General features: G+C 39.1%; 1 protein-coding gene across 1 annotated transcript; it reads right to left on the reverse strand.

Moving 5' to 3' along the window:
- Nucleotides 1-602: 602 nt before the first annotated feature.
- Nucleotides 603-19,271, reverse strand: AKR1A1 (aldo-keto reductase family 1 member A1). The gene is made up of 8 exons (XM_085308137.1): nt 19,176-19,271; nt 14,655-14,774; nt 12,854-13,005; nt 9,805-10,000; nt 9,011-9,210; nt 7,947-8,019; nt 6,369-6,455; nt 603-2,674 (listed from the first exon to the last, which is right to left on the reverse strand). The coding sequence occupies exons 1-8, from the start codon at nt 19,263-19,265 to the stop codon at nt 2,609-2,611; spliced, it is 984 nt and encodes a 327-aa protein (XP_085164263.1). The 5' UTR covers nt 19,266-19,271; the 3' UTR covers nt 603-2,608.
- Between the last annotated feature and the right edge of the window lie 2,205 nt (nt 19,272-21,476).

The raw sequence follows: 21,476 nt of genomic DNA on the forward strand, positions 1-21,476 counted from the left end.
GGCGCTGGGACCGCTGACTGGGCCGGACCGCAGCGCCCCTCGCTGCCTGCCCCCGCCGTGAGGTGCCCGAGGGGCTGGGGAAGGGAATGCGCCAGCCGGGAACCCTCTGCTCGAAGGTCTCTCCCTCACGCTCCTCTCCCCTGTATTTCGGGAGGCGCCAGCACCCTTGGCACGGCGGCAGCACCGACGCGCTTGCGAAATCAGCTGCAGGCGAGAGCAGTTAACGGGCTCCCACGAAGCCCAGGCGGGCGCTTTGCTGCTTCTTCCAGCGCACATGCACCGCAGCAGACAACGCAGACATGGCTGCGGCAGCTGTGACAGCAGAGACCTCCAGAAAACTTGCACAGCAGCAGCACACGCATTGGTGGAGACCTGGAAGCTCATTTCCCCCCCSTGCGATTTCAAAATAAGAGTTCAGCAGCTTCAGCTGTGCTATGTTCCTCTCTGCAGCAACAGAGATGAGGGTTTAAGCTGAGGATTACCAGCTTTTCCTTGGGACTTCCCTCCGCCTCCTTACTTATATCCTCTTGCTTAGAGAAGTAACTAGAAAAAGTTAATTGGGCTCCTGACATTAGAGGAAGGGGAAAAAAGTCTCAAAGTCATACACTGAATACAGTATTTATTTAAAGCGTGCAAACATACAAGTGGAAACACAAGTGACAAAAGCCGTTTTTCTCSACAGGATGACTGCTGCTAGCATTCCACATAGCATCTTCAAAGTAAAATTGCTTGCTTACTGATTTAAAGCAAGAACCATATTCAAAAGTCATCCACATTTGATCAGAATAATGAACAACCAACACTGATTTTATTTCCCTTAGAAAAAAATCCAGTCTAGTAAAGAATCCCAACTGAATTGTAATAGTTTTCTGCACTCAAGTAAGTTCAGCAGTAGACTGCACTGATGAACTTTATTGAGGGACAGATAAATTCTTTATCAATTTTATAATCTTTAAATAACGAGATTTGGTTTAGTTCAGCTGCATGCTGTGCAGCTCATGGCAGAAAACACTTGAGGAGACATTGGCCTGCATTATGCTTGAGATGAATATACAGTTTTAATATAGGCCTACTACAAATGAAATGAAGTTAGCAAAACTAAAATAACACATATTTAAGTTTTTGAACGACTTGAATACAAAGGATTGTTACTACGGGGAAAAAAAAAGGTACTCTTTATTTTCACTTACAATTAGTTAAGCTTTCTTTATCCAGCAGTTAACCAGAACTCTTGCCTATGACATTCTCCAAATGGCATCAATGGCTCTGAAAGAATTCCCTTTTTTATTATTCTGATAAGCTGTTAGAAACTGTGCCTTTTAATTTCTGCATCAAGGCGAATAACCATTAATCCTATTTTACAGGTAGAGAAAGTCAAAAAGTTAAACATTGGTAAGGCCACAAAGAACTATCAGAATGCAGTTAGGTATTAACACCTTATGCCCTTTTATACTCAGATGGCTGGACAAGTCATTAATAAGAGATTAAAACAAAATGTTGTTAATGCTAGAGGTCCAGTAGTGCTCAATGGTATATCAGCACTCAGTAAATTAGTCCCTGCCTCAGAGTAACACAGAGACATGGTAAGCTGGAAAACAGAGGTATGGAAAAGGCAAACGACTCGTCCAGTGTCACCAGCAGATCAGTGGTGAAATGTAGGACAGGACCAGCTCGCCCAAGTCCCAGCTCGGACAGTAGTTTAAAAGRAGGCATTAAAATAGAAGGGGCCTTCTAACAGGTCTCTGCTCATACTGTATACACAGGAACTAATTCTGTGATCTTCCAAAACTCAAACTGGACATCTTTGGTAAAGACACACTGGACAACATTATGGGTAAGGCAGGAGGGATTTCTCTAAGACTTGCTAACAAAGTTATTGATGCTTTGGAGATGGGACTATTGCTTGAGYTAAACAATCCATGGGACAAGCAACAAGATTGCACTGAAGGCCTGCTCCAGGATATGCATTTATTTCCCTCAAATCAACATGAAACTTAAGATCTCTGTTTTCTTTCTTTTAAGTCTCACAAGTACTCTAAAGGGAACAAAATGCACTGGATGTGGCTGGTTATTTGGGCTGTAAGGAATGCTTTAYGGACACAGTGCAACCATAGCACTTTCATTTTGTTCCCCATATAAAAACATTAATAAAGATATCAAAGTCAATAACTGAGCAGTTTAATCAGAACATGCTTTCATGCTACTGCCTTCTCCATTCCCCTCTTTTTTTTTCTGCCCTCTCATGGTAATAATTAAAGAATTCAAAACCATTTTATAASCAGTAAATCCCAACTATTGCCCTAGCCCAATTACAAAGTGTCTGGAGCTTGATTTGGACTCCTCCAATCTTTATCTAATCCACAACACATTCGGTGCTTCCAGGAGCAAGCTTGCAGTCATTGTAATAAATCCCACAAACTCTGACATGGAAGCTCTAATATCTCCAGAAAGGAGGTCAATTAAAAGCAGTATATAAGTAAACCTTCTCAGGCCTCCTGCTCAGAGAGGAAGACTTTATTTGCACAGKATTTTTGATAAACCGTGGTAATAATTACTTGTGGAAGAGCATGCAAGGAATATGTTATTCTAACACCTTATTTTCTAGTAGTTAATAGGGGTCATTGAAGGGGTAATGGGGGTGTCCAGCATCTCTTGCTACCAGCTTTCCATTTATCTGTGAAGCAAACAGACAAGCTCAAGTCAGAAAACTTTTTTATCTTACTCTTAGTTACAAATCTAAACCATGCAGCGTTTGAAATTCTTCCTATCCCAAACATGTGCAAGCATCTTTTTCTTTTAGTTTAGCAAGAGCTGTTCCCTCTACTCCAAGTGCTGTTAGCACTTCTTGAAAGAGAAACACAAACCAAAAAATTTCTATAGCCTCAAGGAAAAGTCTTTCTTCCAGCTGCTAAGTCTTGAAGAATTGGATTAAGAAGTAAAACCTTTTGCCTTGTAGCACTATTGAATAAGTGTTGTAACATGCACACTTCAAAACACTTTATAAAAATCAGAGCTTTTGTCTATCTTTCCAAGACAGGGAGTAGCTGGGATGTAATTTTACAGAGGGACATGATGAAACAAATTGAATAGCTTGCTCAAGGTCACACACTGAAGCACTAATAGTGTCACTGAACTCTTTCACAGCACTTTCCATTTGTGATTTTAAGAATATTTCCAAGGCTGAGCAGTTTCTCCAGCTGTGAAATGGGAGTGCTGAAATTAATGTTCATRAATAAGGAAAGAGAGGCTCAGGCTGGCCCAAAAGCAGACCCAGCCATACAGAAGTCCCAGTTCCTACACCCCACTCAGATACAYGGGCTGCAATCCTAGATGCATTCCATCTGTTGCAACACTCCCACTCACTGAGGAGCTGGGGTAAAACCTTACCCTAATCTGTAAGTTTGAAGGACTTTAAGTGGGGTATCAGTGAAGAAATACAGCTCCTTAGAGTGACAGGCTGGCATCATTCAGTTAAAATTTCTAGTAAATGACTAATCATTGAATATAAACGATGTTAGAGATATCATTGATGATATATAAATATTAAAGATTATTCAAAATGTTACGGAGGTGTGGGAGAGTAGGGCAGAGGAAAATTACAGGGCCTTTTAAACCAACTACCCACTACTGAGTCCCTTTAATTGGCTTTCAGTATCAATTCTGCATTTGAAAGCAACAACTGGAATTCCTAGTAATGAATTGTTTACGTGAGGACTACTGTAGTATGAAATCAGTCACTTGGGGGCACTACAGAGCAGAAAATGAAGACATTAAAGTCTAATATTTACCMATACTCAGACTAAAATAAAACTATCAACTGACGACCATCAGTAAAACTCCGTGGACAAAATGGTCACAGTGTCTTCATGTTTCCTCATACTCTACTGAAAGACAGCAACTTCCTCATATTGCTGGAATTTCTATCCATATTTTTTGCCCATTTCTTCCCCATATTTCACTATATAGAATAGCTCTTCAGTAAATATTCCTGTTAGCAGCATGCCAAAACAGTAGCTGCCCGAGGAACTGGAGGGAAGGCAGTGAGGGGGAAAACCACCAATGAACACACTATAGATCAACAGTAGCTAACTATCAAAAACAGACAGATAATTATGTGCACAAGAACATTGTCACTCCTCCTCTCTTGCTTTCTGGTCATTCATGTTTCCTTTAAATACATTCTTTGGCCYGCTATGTGTTTCCAGAAGTTTGGGTTTCAGGCTGGTACCAAGTATGGCTGAACAGTTTTCAATCTCTATCCCAATGATGATCTTTTCAAATATCCAGCAACGTTATTCAAATGCCTACATGCAAATGTAACTACAGACTTTAAATAATAATAATAAAAAAAACAATATGGAGGAAAACRGCACATCTGAAAGACCTTGTGGTTATGTATCAATGCAGTAAAGCAAGGAAAAAACATGTCTTGTCAGTTATAACAGGAGCTCTGATGTCACTGCCGTAGCACACTGAAATCCAGACGCTATAAATTAGATTCATAGAGTAGATAGGCATAAAAGGTTAGACAGAAATTTTAGTTTTAATTCAGAGATGATGAAAATTCTCTCTGATAAGCCCAGAGGGGCARGCAGGAGMCAAAATGTTCCACTAGAGATCTTACAGCTACAGAGTYGCATTTTAATTCTCCTCATCTTGCTTTTTCCTGTCCTGTTATGTGACAATGTGGCAGTATCTTTGAAGCCCAGCTGGATCACATTCACTCTTTTTCTCTTTGGATGGACCAGCACTTTGAACTATATTTCATCTCTTCTTTGTGAATCATTGTGATCTGATAATGTCTCCCAGGAAACAAAAGCACATGAATTATCCCTGGCTAGTCCAAGCCCAGCCTGCATTTGAAATGTATTTTGCAGCTTCATTTACAAAACAACGTTGTTGGCAGCATGACTAGCAAAACACTTGAAAGAACCATACTGTCAACAACAGATGTGCCTGTCACCACTGCATTCGCCCATGTGCGCAGCAAAGCTGGCAGTGTGGCATACAGACTCCCAATCCATAAGCACAAAAAATTYTGGTTGCAGGGATGGTGGGGCGAGAGGGGTATCTATACAAACGCACACATATTCAAGCAATCCTACCGTTCAAATCATGACCCTGAAGCCACAGTATGATAAACAGTGAAAGCTGTAACAAATATCTACTCTTGATTCAAGACAACAGTTCAATATACTTAAAACTTCTCTTTTCAAATTTGTAGCCCACTTGTTAATATGCTCTTAAGCAGTCAAAAAACTCAGTGATAAATTCTGGAGAAATGCCTTCCCCAAAGAACTCCTAGAGCCAGCAACCACTGACTATCCAAGAAGAATTAACAGGAAGGCAGACATACTGCTTGAGAGCAAAGGGCGTGATTTACAGCTTCTAAATTTGTGCAAAGGCCTACTGTATCTATGCAKTGTACTGTATCATACAAAGGGATAAATCATTAATATTTATTATAGTACAGTTGCCTTTTTTTTAACCCAGTGGCCCATCAGGGAGTGGCAATAGCTATATTTCGTATGGACAGAAGCAGGACAATACATGTGTAAGAAATGATGAACACAACTATAAAGACAGGAAATAAGAAAGAATTGAAGTTTTCTGCAATGAGGGAAAAAAGGAAATAGATTGTTTCTTTAATATAACAGAAGAAAAAACAAAGAGAGACTGTAAAAAGGCATGGGTGTGTCTAATAAAACTGTGTGTAATAGCATATGAAGTAAAGTTTCATGTGATAAAGGAAACAGTGATGATGCTAATGGATGCTGCTGCTAAAGGATCCAGAAAGAAGAATAACACAGCCAAAGCCAAACACCTTATTTTGGAGGAAGATTGTTACAAGAATGGTGGAACAAGGTACATCCAGTGGAAGGGACGAATTCCCTCTTGCATGGCTTTTGTGATGGAGGTGGAAAACTAAYTGCACACAGAGTCTTCACTAAATTTATGGGTTATAGACAAAGCWGATGGGGACCAGTGGAACAAGGAGTACTTTTGGAGGAATGGCATAGGCCTTGGAGTACTTGTATTTTGAGAAAAACATCAGCAGYAGTTTTGAGAGATCTGAAGCAAGAAGGGATTCTAGTTAAAGATTCATGGAAAGTTCAGCAATGAGGATTTAAAAAAAAATCATCAATGGCAGAAATAAAGAGGAAAATGGGTACAGAAAAGGATAGCTTTTTGGAAAAAAAAAAGATATTTTGAACAATTCTTCCAGCTTAGACATCCTAAAAAGATGTAGCACTCTTACTTATAAGTAGTTCTGACAGGAGAGAGCAAAAGGGGGGAAAAATGCAGAAACTCCAAGTTGTGACCMAGTGAACRTAATCAAAACTATTAGAAACACAAGAGAAKTTTACCGTAACCATTGGCACAATGTAACGCCAATTTTTATTCAGGCTCCCAATGTGGCTCATCTCCTCTTCTGTGAGACTAAAATCAAACACCTATGGGTGAGGGGGAAAAAAAAGTCTTCATTCAATAATCATGTGTTTTTCATATTTAATTCCTGCTGAATTTTGCTTCTTGGTTTTGTTTACTTTGTAAGTCACAATCATCTCCTTGTGTCCTGAATTTCTCCATGGATCCATAGGCAGCAGGACTAACTCAAATGCAGAAAAGTTCCAGTTCTCAGTAAACCATGACAGAATGAAAACAGCAGCAGTGACTTGAGATATTGTGACTATTTGAGCATTTAATTTCAAATAACAGCGCAATGACACATTGTAACTGTTGCAAACACAGACTCACAAAAGAGACCGGAATTATTAAGTCATTTACATAATAATTCTTCTAGAGTTTCAAAAAYAAATCCTCAATGCTGTATCAGAGTTTCTAGATCCTAGCATTAAAATCCAAATAAAAGTAAATTAAACATGATGCTACTCGTTATAGTATTTCACAAGTCTTCAGAAGCTGCAACTTTGATATGCTCTTGCTTCAAATAGAATTACCATACAGCTCTGATAAATGGAAGTTATGTATCTATCTAAAAATCTTGGCTTCAGGCAAAGTTTCATCTTTTGTTTATAAATATGCAGTTGTAGTTTAATCCATTTTATAACAAATACTGAACAAAGGCTTAAAGCTTGAAGTCTGCATTCACTTGCCAATTCTAAACCTGCATAGCACTCTTCCACAAAGGTAGTAATCAGTGGGACTGCTTCCCCAAGTAAGTGCTGCCTATTGAAATCAATCTGTTCCTATGTAAATCTAAGGCTAGAGTAAATAATTGCACTGCATTTATTGGCATTTTTCAAAATTTTTAGCAGCATACTACATGGTAGAATTTGGTTTAATGGGAATAACAGCTGCACAAACAAATCCTATCTTAAAAACATATATGTAACCATCCAAACTGTATGATTAAGGGCTTAATAAAGATCACAAGAGATGATTCAGAGCTGTCCCTTCAAATTGCTGTCAGTCAGAGTTTTCAAGTAATTGCTGAAGTAAAGTGAATTAAYTTCAGAACAGAAGTGAATCACACTAATCCTCTACCTTCAGCATCATTAGAATGGCAGTTTGCTGCAGAAAACCACCAGTCCTCAGTTACAGAAATGTTATTTGTAAATAAGAACCACTGAACAAGGAAGTCTTTAATAACATTCAATAAATTTTTAAACTCAGAAATATCAGTAAATATTGTGTTTTGTAACTGATAAAGAATTTTCACTTAGACTTCTGACAACAAAAGACTGTGCATGTGCACATGCACACACACACATGCTTATTTGCTTGGGACTTGACATGTTTGTTTACCAAATATCTTTACCCTCCCTTCTGAGTGCRTGCACTTAGGAACAAGCACGGGCCAAGTGCCTCAGTTCTTTATGCAAGTGATAAGACACTATATTATGCATACAAAAGAGCGCTGCTGAATCTGCTGTCCTCCAACTAAATTGCTGCCTTAYAGTGAAGGGAATCAGGTTGCTTACCTGGAGATTCTGCAGAATGCGAGCAGGGGTGACACTCTTGGGAATGGCAACAACTTTACGCTGCACTTGCCACCTGTTAAGAGGAGACACAGACTTTCTGTGCACGCAGCCCAAGAACCCAGACATTTGTTTCAGTAGAACAGATATCTGTGACAGCAGAGATACCATTCATGTTTTTATATGCAGTAAAAATATCCAGAAGAGGGCTGACATAGCAATAGGCATTATATTAGAACCTAGTATCACCACACTCAAGCAAAACAGTGGTCAGTGGATTAATTTATGAGCAAGTCAGTCTCAGGTGTTTTAAGCCAGAAGACCAAGAAATAGTCAGAAAAATGGACTTAAGCATTTTATTACGTTCTAGTGTGACAACTGCTGAGAGACTAGAAGAAAACCCAAATTCCTCAAGTGCCCATCTAGTGGCTTAAGCACAGTCTTAAACATGTTCCACTATCAGTGTATCTTGCTGCTGCCCTAGGTTGTATTAGTGATACTGACAGACACAAAACCAGGCAGAAAATGAAGACAGAGATCCAATTCTACTTTAGAAGATGCTGATCACTTTCTGGATATCACTGAACCATCTTGTTTCCCAATATCCAGTAGCTGGCTTCTGCTATATAAAAACAGAACAGCAAACAGTTCTTCAGTATAGGGACCTTCCTCAGCAGCTTTTCCTGGAGCCCATTTGAATGCAGCAGCAAGAGCTCAAAAGTTCAAGCAACTGGCCAGTGCAAACATAGCAGGAGGTACCTAAACACAGTGCACTGCTGCCTTAATAGCGCTCCTCCCTGCTGTCCCACTGCAATTCCATAGCAAAGGTGGTAGTGGACTGTCCCAGGAATGGACCCTTTTAACCTTGTCCATCTCCCAGCTCTAAGGCAGGATCCACTCCATCAACTCTGTAAAGCAAGTACTCAACAGTGTTTGCTTTGGGTGCTGAGATTCTAACTCGCCGCTAATGGGGAAAAAACACGCACTACAAGCAGCTCCCTTCTATCCTGTGTTGTTTACTTTATTAAGGCTAGATGCAATTCCACCCTCTTTCAACTGCTGTGTACCTGAGGATGATCTGGGCAGGTGACTTGCTGTATTTTTCTGCCAGTTTTTTGATTCCAGGTTCTTCTAGAAGCACAGGCTCATCTGGATGTTTCCATGATCGATCTGGAGAGCCAAGTGGACTGTAGGCAGTGACAACCAGTCCTCGCTTCTGGCAGTGAGCTATCAGCTCATTCTGAGCTAGGTAAGGATGACATTCTACCTGTTAAAGCAACACACAATGAGTTCCTGGTGAGAAGATTTCAGCACAAAACTCTAAACAAACAGGAGGTCAAAGGCGTGGCCACCAGTCATCACAGAAGTTCTTTCCAGTTTCAAAAAAAAGTTTACAAGCCTCTAACTTACCACACGGAGAATGAAAAACACTCTTGGAGGCTAAGATTACAGCAAAAGGAGGATAGCTCTAATAAGTTTCTAGAGTGCTGGGTATCTAATAGATCATCCAACAAGCAAGAAAGCTCTGTAGCAGAATGAGTTAAGTTAGTCCCTCTTGCTCTTTTTCTCTTACAAACTAAGTAATCCCTAATCATTCCTCACATGGAAGGCACCAAACTCTCCTATTCAACTAAGTAGGCATAAACGGCCACAGGACATGGATAGAGACCTTCTCCCCAAGGAATCTGTCCAAGTGGAAAGGCCTCCACTGCATGTCTACTCCATTGTAGAGGTGGCTGTACTCCTCCCTGTACATCAGAAGCTGTGCATTTTGCGCTAAATGGGTAGCGATGCTTTGCAGTTCTTTAATCCTGTGGACAAACACCAGAAAGGCATTCCTCCCCTCCTTTACTCATCTTACCTGGAGCACGCTTGGTTTGACAGTGGCCACACCAAGTACATCATCAATCTGACGGCTGTTGAAGTTTGACAGCCCAATGGCTTTCACAAGGCCTTTTTCTACCAGCTTTTCCATAGCCTTCCAGGTATCCTTGTAATCAGTGTAATCATAACGCATCATGCCATCAGGATTCTTTGGGAAGAGATTGTCCCCTCGTCTATAGTATCAAAGAAAAAATATAAGTGCATACCACATGATGATTTCTATTTTATCGGTTGTTCACTAAAAATAAATAAATAAATAAAATCCACAAAGAACAAACAAAAAAATACTTTACAACATTCTTGACAGTCTACAGAGTTTGCAAGATAGCATATAAGATGCTCTAGGTGACCCTGCTTGAGCAGGGGGGTTGGACTAGATGATCTCCAGAGGTCCCTTCCAACCTTACTGATTCTATGATAAGATGAACAAACTTTTCCTTTGAATTCACCTGTGCTGACTTAACCTACAGGAAATTGCCTTAGACACTGTTTTGCCTATTTAAATTTGCTGTAGAGTACTCAGAACTACTTACCTACAGGGCAGCAACTCCACGTCCCCAGGCAGCCACTGTATACAAGCAACAGTTCATCACACACTTTGACTCTAGCAAAACAGCTGATTTAGAGAGGAGCAACTCAGAGGCAGCTTTTGTTTTTCAAGCTGCATTTTTAGAACTGATATTCTTCATAGTCTATTTGAAGTTGCTATGAAAATATCTTGGTTTAAGGGATATCTAGGAGACACTATCTATGTATCTAGCTTTCCCATTCCCCCTGGGCTCTGTAGCAGTGTCAGCACTGGATGTAAGTACAGATTCTCACAGAAGTCTTAACTTGTACACGTTGCCCGTAGGTTAGGTGTGTTCCCAGTTAATCATACCAGCCCATAAAAATAACAAAGAACTTGGTTATGCCAAGTGATACCACCATACTGTAAAGGGGTTATAACTGGTCTCTGAGCAATCCGTGCTTGGATGAGTGCCAGCAATTCTACCGGGAGAGTGCTGCTTCATAACCACTGTGGGATACTGCTAGGTCAGATCTCAGAGGCTGTCTTGCATCACTAGCTAAACAGTGAATGATGTGAAAGATGGCAGCAGCTAGGAGCAAGGGGACACGTTTCCTGTTCATATAGCTGATAGATCTAGAACAAAAAATAACTTAGAAAAACTTAGGACCTCCCAGCACAGAAAAACAATCTTATATGCCAACAGTAGTAAATTGAGAGGTTATTTTCTAGACTTACAGGAACTGTGATTTTAATATAAAAGTCTGTTTTAAATTCCTGTTGAAGTAACATTCTTTAGCTCAGTTTCTCAATACAGCAGACTTTATAGCTAATTAAGCATTGAAGTAGATTGAAGTAGAGCGAATGGAAAACAGAGTGAATACTTTTGAACGAGAAAATATGAAACTGCTTTATGAAAATATCACTCATCAACTTTTTTTCATTTCCATGAGCAGTTTAAGTAAWTTTTATTTAGAGTAACTAAATACACATCATTATTTATATTACGTGACATCACCATCCAAGCACACAATGCTTTGATGGTTTCTGAATTGACTGAAAACAAACCTATTTCAAAACAGGGTAATTTTTAAACAGACATTCTTCCTCCAGACCAGCTCTGGTTTAAAACATTTCCTCATTCTGTTAGGCTGAGGAGTATATTTAGAATTTAAGGGTCTTTCCTCCTATCACCGGTGTGGTACACATTGCAAAATTCAGTTCACATGATGGCTGGAAGTTTTTTTTTTTTTTTTTTTTTTTTTTCCCCAGGAAAAAGACTGAAGCTCCTTTGAATCTGACAGGGTCTGCCCAGCTGAGTGCAGTCTCATTGAAAACAGTCTCTGAGGCAGAAGTTAATTTTTTTAGCTCGTTATAAAAAAAGATATTAAAAAAATGTTACTGCTTCCACAGATACAGGAAAATAATGAACTCCACTTCTGTCAGTGTTGTAGGATAAATACATTTACCATTTACAATGAGAGGAGAAACTTTTCCTACTCTTTCCTCAAATCTTAGAATTACTGCAATTAAAGTGTCATAAGAGGTCATTTAAATTCCTCCTCATACAAATACCAGTGTGATACTGCACAAGCTTGGCCACTGTGATACAGTTAGTATCTATTAGTAAAAAGTGTTGTCTTCTTTATGAAGCACTTAATTCTCATTTTTCAGGCAAAAAAAAAAAAAAATAGAAAGCACAAAGCAGTGACAGGAATTCCTCAAGACTATCATGCAGGTAAATGGCAGAACCAAGAACAGCAGCCGCACACTCCTAGTGCCAAGGGGAAGGCTTTAGAATTCTAATGTATTGAATGTATTTTAACTTGAGAAAGATCCTCCTCACAGCGAGCTAGCTTCTCAACTGGTAAAAAATGGCAATTTTCACCGAAATTAAAATAATATTCAAAAAGAAACCTACAGTTTCTTCACAGTTTGACTACTTTTGATTACTTATTTTTGGCACCTACGCCAAACTAACAGACATTTAGTGACCATCATTTCAGTGTCTAGTTTTCTCACTGTTAAGTACAATTTTCAGTAAAAGCTTAAGGATTTTAAACAAATACTTAATACTCTTTTTTTTGTGGACTCATCATTGCTAAATAATGAGAATAATTATCCCTTTTCTATTTACAGTCTCTTGGTACAGTAACAGAAATCTGTCTTCTCCATTGTATTTTCAGTCCTGCAACAAATCTAATACTAACCAAATTCCCATCCAATTCAAATTCAAAGAACAGAAATGAGATGGGAACAGTTGTTTCTGTGAATGTGAATTCATCCCAAATTAATAAATGCACAGATTATGAGGAAGAAAATAGAAGGATCCTACACAACAGTCTATAGGGTTATGCTATTAGCCACACGTAAAAAACATCTTGCAGACAATATCTGCAAGAAGAAATACACAGCCCAGAAAGAAACTCTTCAGGATATAAAATCAGACATTTATGTAAAACTGATTTTTTTTGTTGTTGTTATTTGGTTGGGGTTTCTTTTTTTTAGCAGAACTTACTCAAAGGCATGAGGCCAGTGCATGAGGTACAGGTCCAGGTAAGCCAGCTTCAAATCTCCAAGTGTTTTCCTCAGCGCTGGCTCCACGTCTTCTGGATGGTGCTTGGTATTCCAGAGCTTTGATGTTACAAATAAGTCCTCTCTCTTAATAACCTTTAAGAAAGGGAAAAGAGTGCAATTTACTGGAACAAGTTCAGAAAAAGAACTGCAGCAATCCCTCAGTTTTAAGACAAAGAAAGCAATTTAGTTAAAAAAATTATAACCCACAAATTAAACCTTGAAAAAATATACTGCAAGGAAAATGGGAAAGAGAATTATACGTTTGCATTGACAAGTCCTAAAGCACAAATACATTTAGAAAATTAAGAGAAGTTTCACAAAACAAACAAACAAAAACCCAAACCCACACATATTTCTCCRAACTCTCCAATTCAAGGCCTAAAGCCGCTACTAAGCTAGATCTGGCCAAAAGAAAAAGACTATTCAGATTACTCTTACACAAATTTTGTAATTTAGTTTTAACAATTCACCTGTCCTAGGTACAACTCACTAACTTACTATACTCATTACATGTTATAAACTAAGAATGCCTCTTATGGAAAGAACATGGGAAAATAAACAAAAGATACTTCCCCAATCCCCTGCACTGGACTTGGGAAAAAAAAAAAAGAAAAGTTTTAGGAAGAATGCACTAAGAATTGAGTGCCCTATGCCTTTATGGGAAGGGTAAGGTCCAGAATTGAAAAAAAAAAAATCAGTCTTGGCTATTTATGAAGTAGAAAATGCAAAGGTGAGATCTGATTGCCAAATTTCACTCAAGTCTTATGCTCTATAGAAGCTGGAATGATTAATTCCTTAATTTCTCTCCTTCCATCATTGAGTTTTTCTGTGTTTAATATACTGGCTGTTGTGCTCAGGGAAAAAGATATTCTAAAAATTCTAGCTTTAAGTTACTAGCTAATATGAACTGGAAAAAAAAAAGTGCTTCTCTACAATAGTTATCACTATCTGGACAGTGGGAAGGAATCCCTGGGGCAAGCTGAAAACAGCCTCTCAGGAGCTAATCACATAACAAAGAGATTGCCCTAAAGCACAAGAAAAAGAGGAAAGCAAGAACATGAAAGCTTTCTTTCACAGAAACTATATATTCATGTAAACTTCCTGACTTCTTTGGCCAACAAAAGTAAGAGGCCAAATTTGAGATTCCACCTGAGTTCATCCATGGGAATGCCTCTCACTTCTAGGCCATGGACTCTCAGTGTAGGTCCTACACTCACAGCTACCATAAGTATCAAATACAGCTACAGCTACAGAAAAAAAAAAAAAGAAAAGAAAAGAAAGGTACCTAATTACTCACTTGTATTTGATCTATAAACAACAAAATCACAGCCACTGAATTTCCTGTGGCTAGCCAGCATTGCGTACTGTTCTAGACTGGCAAACTAGCGTAATTTTTCATATAAATCATGGCAAAGATTTTCCATTATAGCTAGTGATTCTGGGAATCTCCTATTTTTGAGCATCCAAATTGAGATTTTCCTTTGGCAAGGGGGAGGGGTCATTTTTTTCCTCTGCAGCTTCCATGCAAATATTCTGGATAATCTTTCCTCCTCCTCACAGCCAGTACAGTTCTAGAAGAGAGAAAGCTTTCTTTCATGCCTCCTCCTGGTAAGTAATACCAAACAGCTGGGATAGACTAGGAGAGGAACCTCAAAATGCTAACTTCATAGTCTGTTTTCAGGTACAGCTGTCAATTTTGATAAAATGTATAGTCAGTATGGTGGCTTTTTGTGTTTTTTTACCTTGTTGGGCCCAACGCATTCCTGGAAAGCCTCACCTATCTCTGCTTCATTGCTGTAAGCTGCCGCACAGTCAATGTGGCGATAACCCACGCTTAGGGCATATTTCACTGCTTCTTTCACCTGTAATCAGAAACAGGTTACCCAACACAGTCAATGAAAAGAGAACATATTACTGGGGAAAAAAAGAACAGTTAAAGACTTAATGGGTGGTGAGAGGAAAGAAAAAAACACCCCTAAATCATAAGTATAGACCTAAATAACACCATGCTGTTGCACAGATGCCCAAAATGAATAGGATACAGTCCTCTGTGGTACAGCCTTTATGAGTGAAGCGCTAAGCACTAGTAGATACTTTAAGAGAAAGAAGAAAACATGCATTCAGGCCAAGCATGCAAGAACTCATTAGACAGAAAAGCAATTTGTTCTTAAATATAGTTGTCACATTTTCCTCAAGTACCAAATGAGTTCCAAGAAGCATTTTTCAAATAAGTCATGCTTTAGGAAGACAAACTAACCAGCCACCAGTCAACGTCAGCCAGTCCTGGAAGGTACAGCCTTTTCTCCAGCAGAGGAACAGTCAGGTTTCTAATTACAGAGTTACCAGACTTCAGGTTTGATTCAACTGCTCACATCCTATTTCTGAAATGCACGGTTACTTTATGGCACATTTTTCTTCATGACTCATCCTCACTGACTGCACAACAATAAAAGCCACTACACTGCTGGATGTTAACCCAAGGCGTGCAGGCAACCCGAGAGCTCCTGATGTTCACAACTGTGCCTTCTGCTTTGCCATTGCGCACACCCCTTGTTCTGTATTGTTGCCCAAAGGCCAGAATGGTTGGGAAGGAAGGCACTGCTTTAAAGCAGCTTCGGCTTTTAAAAACTGATGAGGCACAAGCACTCAACAGGACATGCATTTACACATGGGCTTCAAATATGTTGCGAGTCTATGAACCAGAGAGATAAAAACATACTTTGTTTAGTCTCTAGGGGCAGTCAGCAAGTGTTCTCTTTAAGATCTGTCCATCTCTTCAGTGCTACAGTAAGAGTACACCTTATCTGTGCAGATTTCTGTATATTGTTCTTTACCAACTTGTCTCTCAAGTCTGTGGAAGATTGTACACCGTGTGTGAGGCTTGATACAATGGGTGCCTGATCTATTTGCAGATTATTCTTCTCAAGAGAAAAAAGTGYCCACACAGGTTAGAGAGACTACTGAAGAGATCAATTGCTTTCAACTTACTCATCAAAGCACCTGCATGTTCAATTCTAAAGCTAACAAAATAATTAATTCCAATTCAAAACACTAATAGTCTAGCTTTCAGATGCTACTCAAAAAAAGGGGTAAATCAAAAAAGGTCTCTCTCCTACTGCCGAAATAAGTTTATTTTTCAAGAACTGCAGTAAGAGCAGACATAGGATATTCTGACTGTATTCTTTGGCATTTTTGGAGGAAACGTGGACTATAACTAGTTCTCCTTAGCTAGAATGACAAAGCACTTTCATCAGAACAGTTAAGCAAGTTCTTCCTTTCTTTAGCAGGATGGTATGTACAGCCCTGACTTCACTACAAGAAAGACCCTTCTCCTGAGGTGTAAGTCAAGGTCATAGTAATTCAAAGTCATAGTACCTCCGATACATTAAACACAACTTGAGACACATTAAAGGCTATTTTAGGTTGAATATCCACAGTGGGAGAAGGTAAAGAGTAATGACTTGGATCAATGAAAGTTGTGGAGCAGAAGCATCTGCTGTGATAAAAGAAAAATAAAAGTTCAAATATACTTTCACCAAAGATTTGGACATGCTAAGTTCTGTTTTCCTGGGACTTTTTTTNAGGAAAGGATGAATAGAGTATTCTTCATCCATAGCATTTTCCTATTTCTATTAACCTAATAAATTTTTACCAAATTCTTATTCAAACAGGCATAGAATTTGCCATAAAGCAGGCACCACTTGCAGAAAAACAAGAATACAGCACTCCAAACACGTCTCTGCAAGGTGATAAACAGGAGGCTGTATTTCTGTGTTTCAGTGTGTTTATTTAAACTCCTACACTGAGAAACTAGGACTAGTCATTTAATCTGGCTTGTGGATTTTGGCAATTTTTTTACTCAGGTAAGCTGTTCTCAGCCTACTAAAATATTCCAGCTTGAACTAAGAGCTCCTGTTCCACACAAAAGGCAAACAGTCATGGGTAGATGTGTAAATAAGAATTTCTTGGAGGCAAAAAAAAATTCTAGTAATAGATATAAAACAAAGTACTCTTCTTGCTCACATTTAACAAAGTTTTGTATTTTTGAAATTAAGTTCAGGCAGGTACATGCACTTCAAGGAGGGGGGATGCTCAAGGGAAGCAGTGGGAGATTCAAATGCCCCTGAGTATGTGGTGCTGTGAAGTAGTAATAGCTACAGGATCTTTCAAACTTTCTCTATATCTTTTAACATAGTCTGCCAGTACTGCCATGGAAGGTAAAATTACTAAATTCATTTTGCACTGGGCAAGTTGAGTCCGACAGCTTAAGTAATTTACCCATCAACATATAAAGACAGAAAGTAGGTCTGAAAGGATCTTGAGAAATCATCTGTTTACCCTTACACCCCACAGCAGGGCCAACTAAGCCYAAACCGCTCCTACAAACATTTGTCAAAACCATTTTTATATATGATAGGTAGTCTGTGTCAATGCTTAGCTATCTTTATGTTCAAAACTTTTTAGATGTGCAACCAAGATGCAAGGCTCTGGTATCTCATCTGATTCCTCAGACATCAAATTCATCATCTTCCCCTTTGCAAGGGCTTATCACATGTGAAAACTGTCAGCATGCCTCCCTTTAGGCTTCTCTTGACCACACGACTGTAGTTGCTTCCATCAATGTACTCTCAAGATCACGTCTTCAATAATACTTCTTTGAAATAACACTTCTTTGAAAGTAGTAGGCATTCTAGAACAGTAACTCCCAATGACTTCAACAGAACCCTAGAGGAATCTGTAGTAAGAGACTCCATTCCAGGCTCAGCTGCTGGAAATGCTGCTTACTATGGCAAAATCCAGCTGGAATAGACTTAAATTGTGCACAAGTAGGATCTTCCCAGGTTTTAAGACTGCACTTTTCCCAGACAGATAGTGCATAAAATAAACAATGTGATAATATTTTGTTTGTTCAGTCCCAGGCATTTGCTTTAGTAGAACACACATTAAAAAATTACTTTGAGTCTACACGAATTCATCCATTATGTTCCAGCATGTTAATAAACATAATTCAGCTGGCAGTTGTTGTTTTAAGAGACAGAGCTGAACATTCATTCTTGTCCTCATTTAAGAGGTTGACTGAGCTTTCATACCAACTAAACTTCCACATCAGTACAGCTTCTATTCCCAACAGATCTACTGTTCCGACGGTTGTTTGGAGAGGAAGACCAACAATAACATGGCTCTGAATAGATTTAATTTTTTATAGCTTTGTTTTCCCACTTTTTCCTCCAACTGCCATGACAGAACTACTTAATGGGTCATTTTGAGAAGTGTTTTAACTTTCCCTCAAAGTCATGAGCGCAGTTTAACAAGTGTAGTCCTATTGTTTCGAATCAAACCATCATGAAGCTAACACAAGAGTAGCAGCAAAACACACAATGCTTACAGTATGGACATGCAATGGCAGAGACATAGTCTGAAAGAGATTAAACCAACAATACCAACTAAGAATTCCACCAAGCAAGAGGACACTCCTTCTGCAGGACATTGCACATGATCGCTGTGAAAGGCTGTCTCTGCCCTAATGAATTTACCATTTAACTAAATGAAATAGAAATAAAAAGAAAGACAAGGGATAGAAGTATTGCACAGCCCACAACACACAGATGTTCTCACAGACTGTCTGTAGCATCACAGAGAATTCTTCCCAAGTCTGCTGTTTGCCAACAAATTGCATTTAGAAGCAGAGTGCATCTAATAGTATTAGCCTTCCTACTCTAAAAGCAAAAGGATCTGAACAAGTACTTAGTTTTCCTGATAAACATTGGCTGACCACTGGAACAGGACTTACTACAAGATCAGTTAGGGTTCTTGCCTCCCAAAATAATGCTTTCAATTACATCACAGCTCAAACCAGACGGATGCTCGGTCAAACCGGCAGCCTGAGGCCTTATCAGGGGAAAAGTCAGGCACCATGTTACAGCTACAGTTTTTTCCCAGTTGGAGCGCCTCATCCCACTGATAGGACTGCTTCTGAATCTGTCTCCCAGAGCACGACCACCCGAGGCCTGGGTTAACATGAAGGGATCTTCTGGTTTTGTGTCCTAAAACCTCAATCGTGCAAATTTATACATAAGTTCCACTGACTCCAGTAGACCTAAAGCTATATCCATTCAAGTGAAGGATCYAGGCCCAATGTCTATTTACATTTTGGAAGTGTTTATAAAAAATAAACAAAATCTAGGCTCTTCAAAAAACATGTTCAAAATATAAATACAAGTTGAGAGAAGACAATATTGATTTATAGTTTGTTCCGTGCTTACTTGGCCAGGGTCACTTTTCCAAGTTCCCAGTCCTATGAGAGGCATCTTCTGACCAGTGTGGAGCACAAGGAAGTTGCATGCTGCAGACATTTTTACCTACAGAAGAATAAGAGAGAAAACAAACAAACAAACAAAGTTTTTGCAGCAATTTTGTAAGTTGCAAAAATTTACTTTTTCTGTGTTAGGAAGAAAAATCATAATGGTCCTGATGTTTTTATTGTTACACTAGAACAAAGCAAAGTAGGTTCTCCACAGCTTTCACTGGTGTGAAGGAGATCAATAGGTATTTGAAGCATAGAAGCCCTTTTTGTCTCTTTGCTCTTACTCTCTTTTCTCCTCTACAGTGCTCAGGTTTAAGATTTCTGAGAGCTGAGAGAGAAGTGTATCACAAAGCAGTGTGCAGTAACATACACTTAATAAAGAATCTCAGGTGATTTTTTTTTTAATAAAATGGCTGTAAGCTTTGATGGTGCAGAAAGGGGCAAAAGATGTTTATTCTTCAGTGATTAGCATATGGTATTTCCATGGTCTTCCTTTTTTACCAGCTAGCTACTAGCAGACCTCAACTCTTGCATGAGATGCATTTCAAGTACAGAYAGAATGTGAATGTAATAGCTGTTATTGCCATTGTGGAAACGGTCACACACTGGTTTAGCAAAAATTCACAGACCAGTAGCATTCTTGTGTTGCTAAAAGGAGAAGGAAAAAGAAAATATGCAAAGCAAATAGTCACTTTGATCATATGCTTCTCTCTCATGTTTAATACTGTGATATCCAAGCACTTCCTATGTGAAATTCAATAGSAGATCCTACTGGAACCTTTGTTCTGTTATCAGTTGCTGCTGCAAATAGCAATCTGCTTACAGTGRAAAAGCTTTTTAATCAAAAAGGAAGGTTTTGCAGTGTCCCCCAACATCCTCACAATATATCTTCCTGGGGAAATTATTAAGAAGAAACCACATTCAGGGTGTATTCCAGAGCCAACTGGCTGATTTCAGCAGAAGTTGAGGAAGTTATTTCCCAAGTTCAGCAATGTCCAAACTAGTTTCGTGTTTTTCAGACAGATAACATTCACAAGAGTGGAAGCATGCAACGCTGGGTTTCAGACCATCTCTGCAGGAAGAATTTATGTTTTCAAAGTAAAGCATTCACACAACAGACTAGCCCAAAATAGCTCTATCTTCTCCACAACATTGTGATCAGATTCCTCATACAGGTAGTCCCTACTGACAGATTTAGTAACACAGAAAGTTTGTATTTTCAATTTCACGCTTAGCTTCTCAGGGCATACTTTTGTAGATTTACACTATATAGACAAGGAACAGCACACTTGTTTTACAGAGACAGAGTAGAGAAGTTAAACACTAACTAATGGTTTTGGATCTGCACTGAGTTGCATTAAGTCCAGATGTTGGTGTTGAAGGCTGTCACCAGTTAATCAGATTSTGGGTGCACATCAGTTATGTGAGGTAGGGAGTCCGAGTAATACTGGCAACAACATTTCCTGAATTAGCGTAGCAGTTTTACAGTCTAGTACGCACAAATGGACACTCATATTTTTTACCTGGATTTAATTACCTAAATAAAAGCACCTTCTCATATCACGCAATGCAATTAGAGACTTTTTGATTCACGTTGGTCCATAACACAAACAACGTAACAACACACTTCACACATCCAGCTTACACAACCATCATAAATGCAACACTTCAGCCCAGAAGACAAGGTACATGTGTTTAATCAGTAACTGGCATCAGAGCACATTTGCAAAGAATCACCTTATTTCATGTAATACTGTTGTACTTTAACATTGCAGAGATAGCAGAACCACAGACTCTGGAAGAATGGAAGATTTCCAGAAYTGGAAACTCTAGAACACCCACTAACTAATACTTTCCACTCAGATTCTTGTCCTAAGAAGATTTAAGGAGACAACAGTGTCCACTCATCATCATCACTTTGATCATTAAGAAATTGGAAGCTTTTTTGTTTTTTGAGAAATATTAAGAAAAAAAAACATAAAAGCAAATCAGTTCTGAACAAGTAAAACGTGGGTCTGGATTAACAACACTCGCCTCTCCTGCTCCCACACGCACCTAGGCGTGTACGACTGGGGGCAGGTACTGGCAACCAGAGAAGTATAAACTACACTAGTTTATCAGCCCATAGGTATGGCTCCTTTTTAATCCCAAGTAACGACCTTTATAAATAAATAAATATAATAAATGGCAGACGCCGCGGAAGCCCGGCTACGAGCCCGCCCGCCCGCGCGGGCGCCTCCTCGTCCTCCTCCTCCTCCCT

The sequence above is a fragment of the Rhea americana genome, unplaced genomic scaffold (genome assembly GCF_003343005.1).
Source record: "Rhea americana isolate MKP2758 unplaced genomic scaffold, rheAme1 scaffold_27, whole genome shotgun sequence".
NCBI lineage: Eukaryota > Metazoa > Chordata > Aves > Rheiformes > Rheidae > Rhea > Rhea americana.

What these genes read in the sequence shown, in the direction of transcription:
- AKR1A1 (XM_085308137.1), bottom strand. Translation starts at nt 19,265, where the DNA reads ATGTCTGCAGCATGCAACTTCCTTGTGCTCCACACTGGTCAGAAGATG. An exon ending in TCAAACCAAGCGTGCTCCAG is followed by an intron (nt 9,211 to 9,804) that starts GTAAGATGAGTA and finishes TTGCTTTAACAG; the next exon opens with GTAGAATGTCATCCTTACCT. An exon ending in GCATTCTGCAGAATCTCCAG is followed by an intron (nt 6,456 to 7,946) that starts GTAAGCAACCTG and finishes CCTCACCCATAG; the next exon opens with GTGTTTGATTTTAGTCTCAC.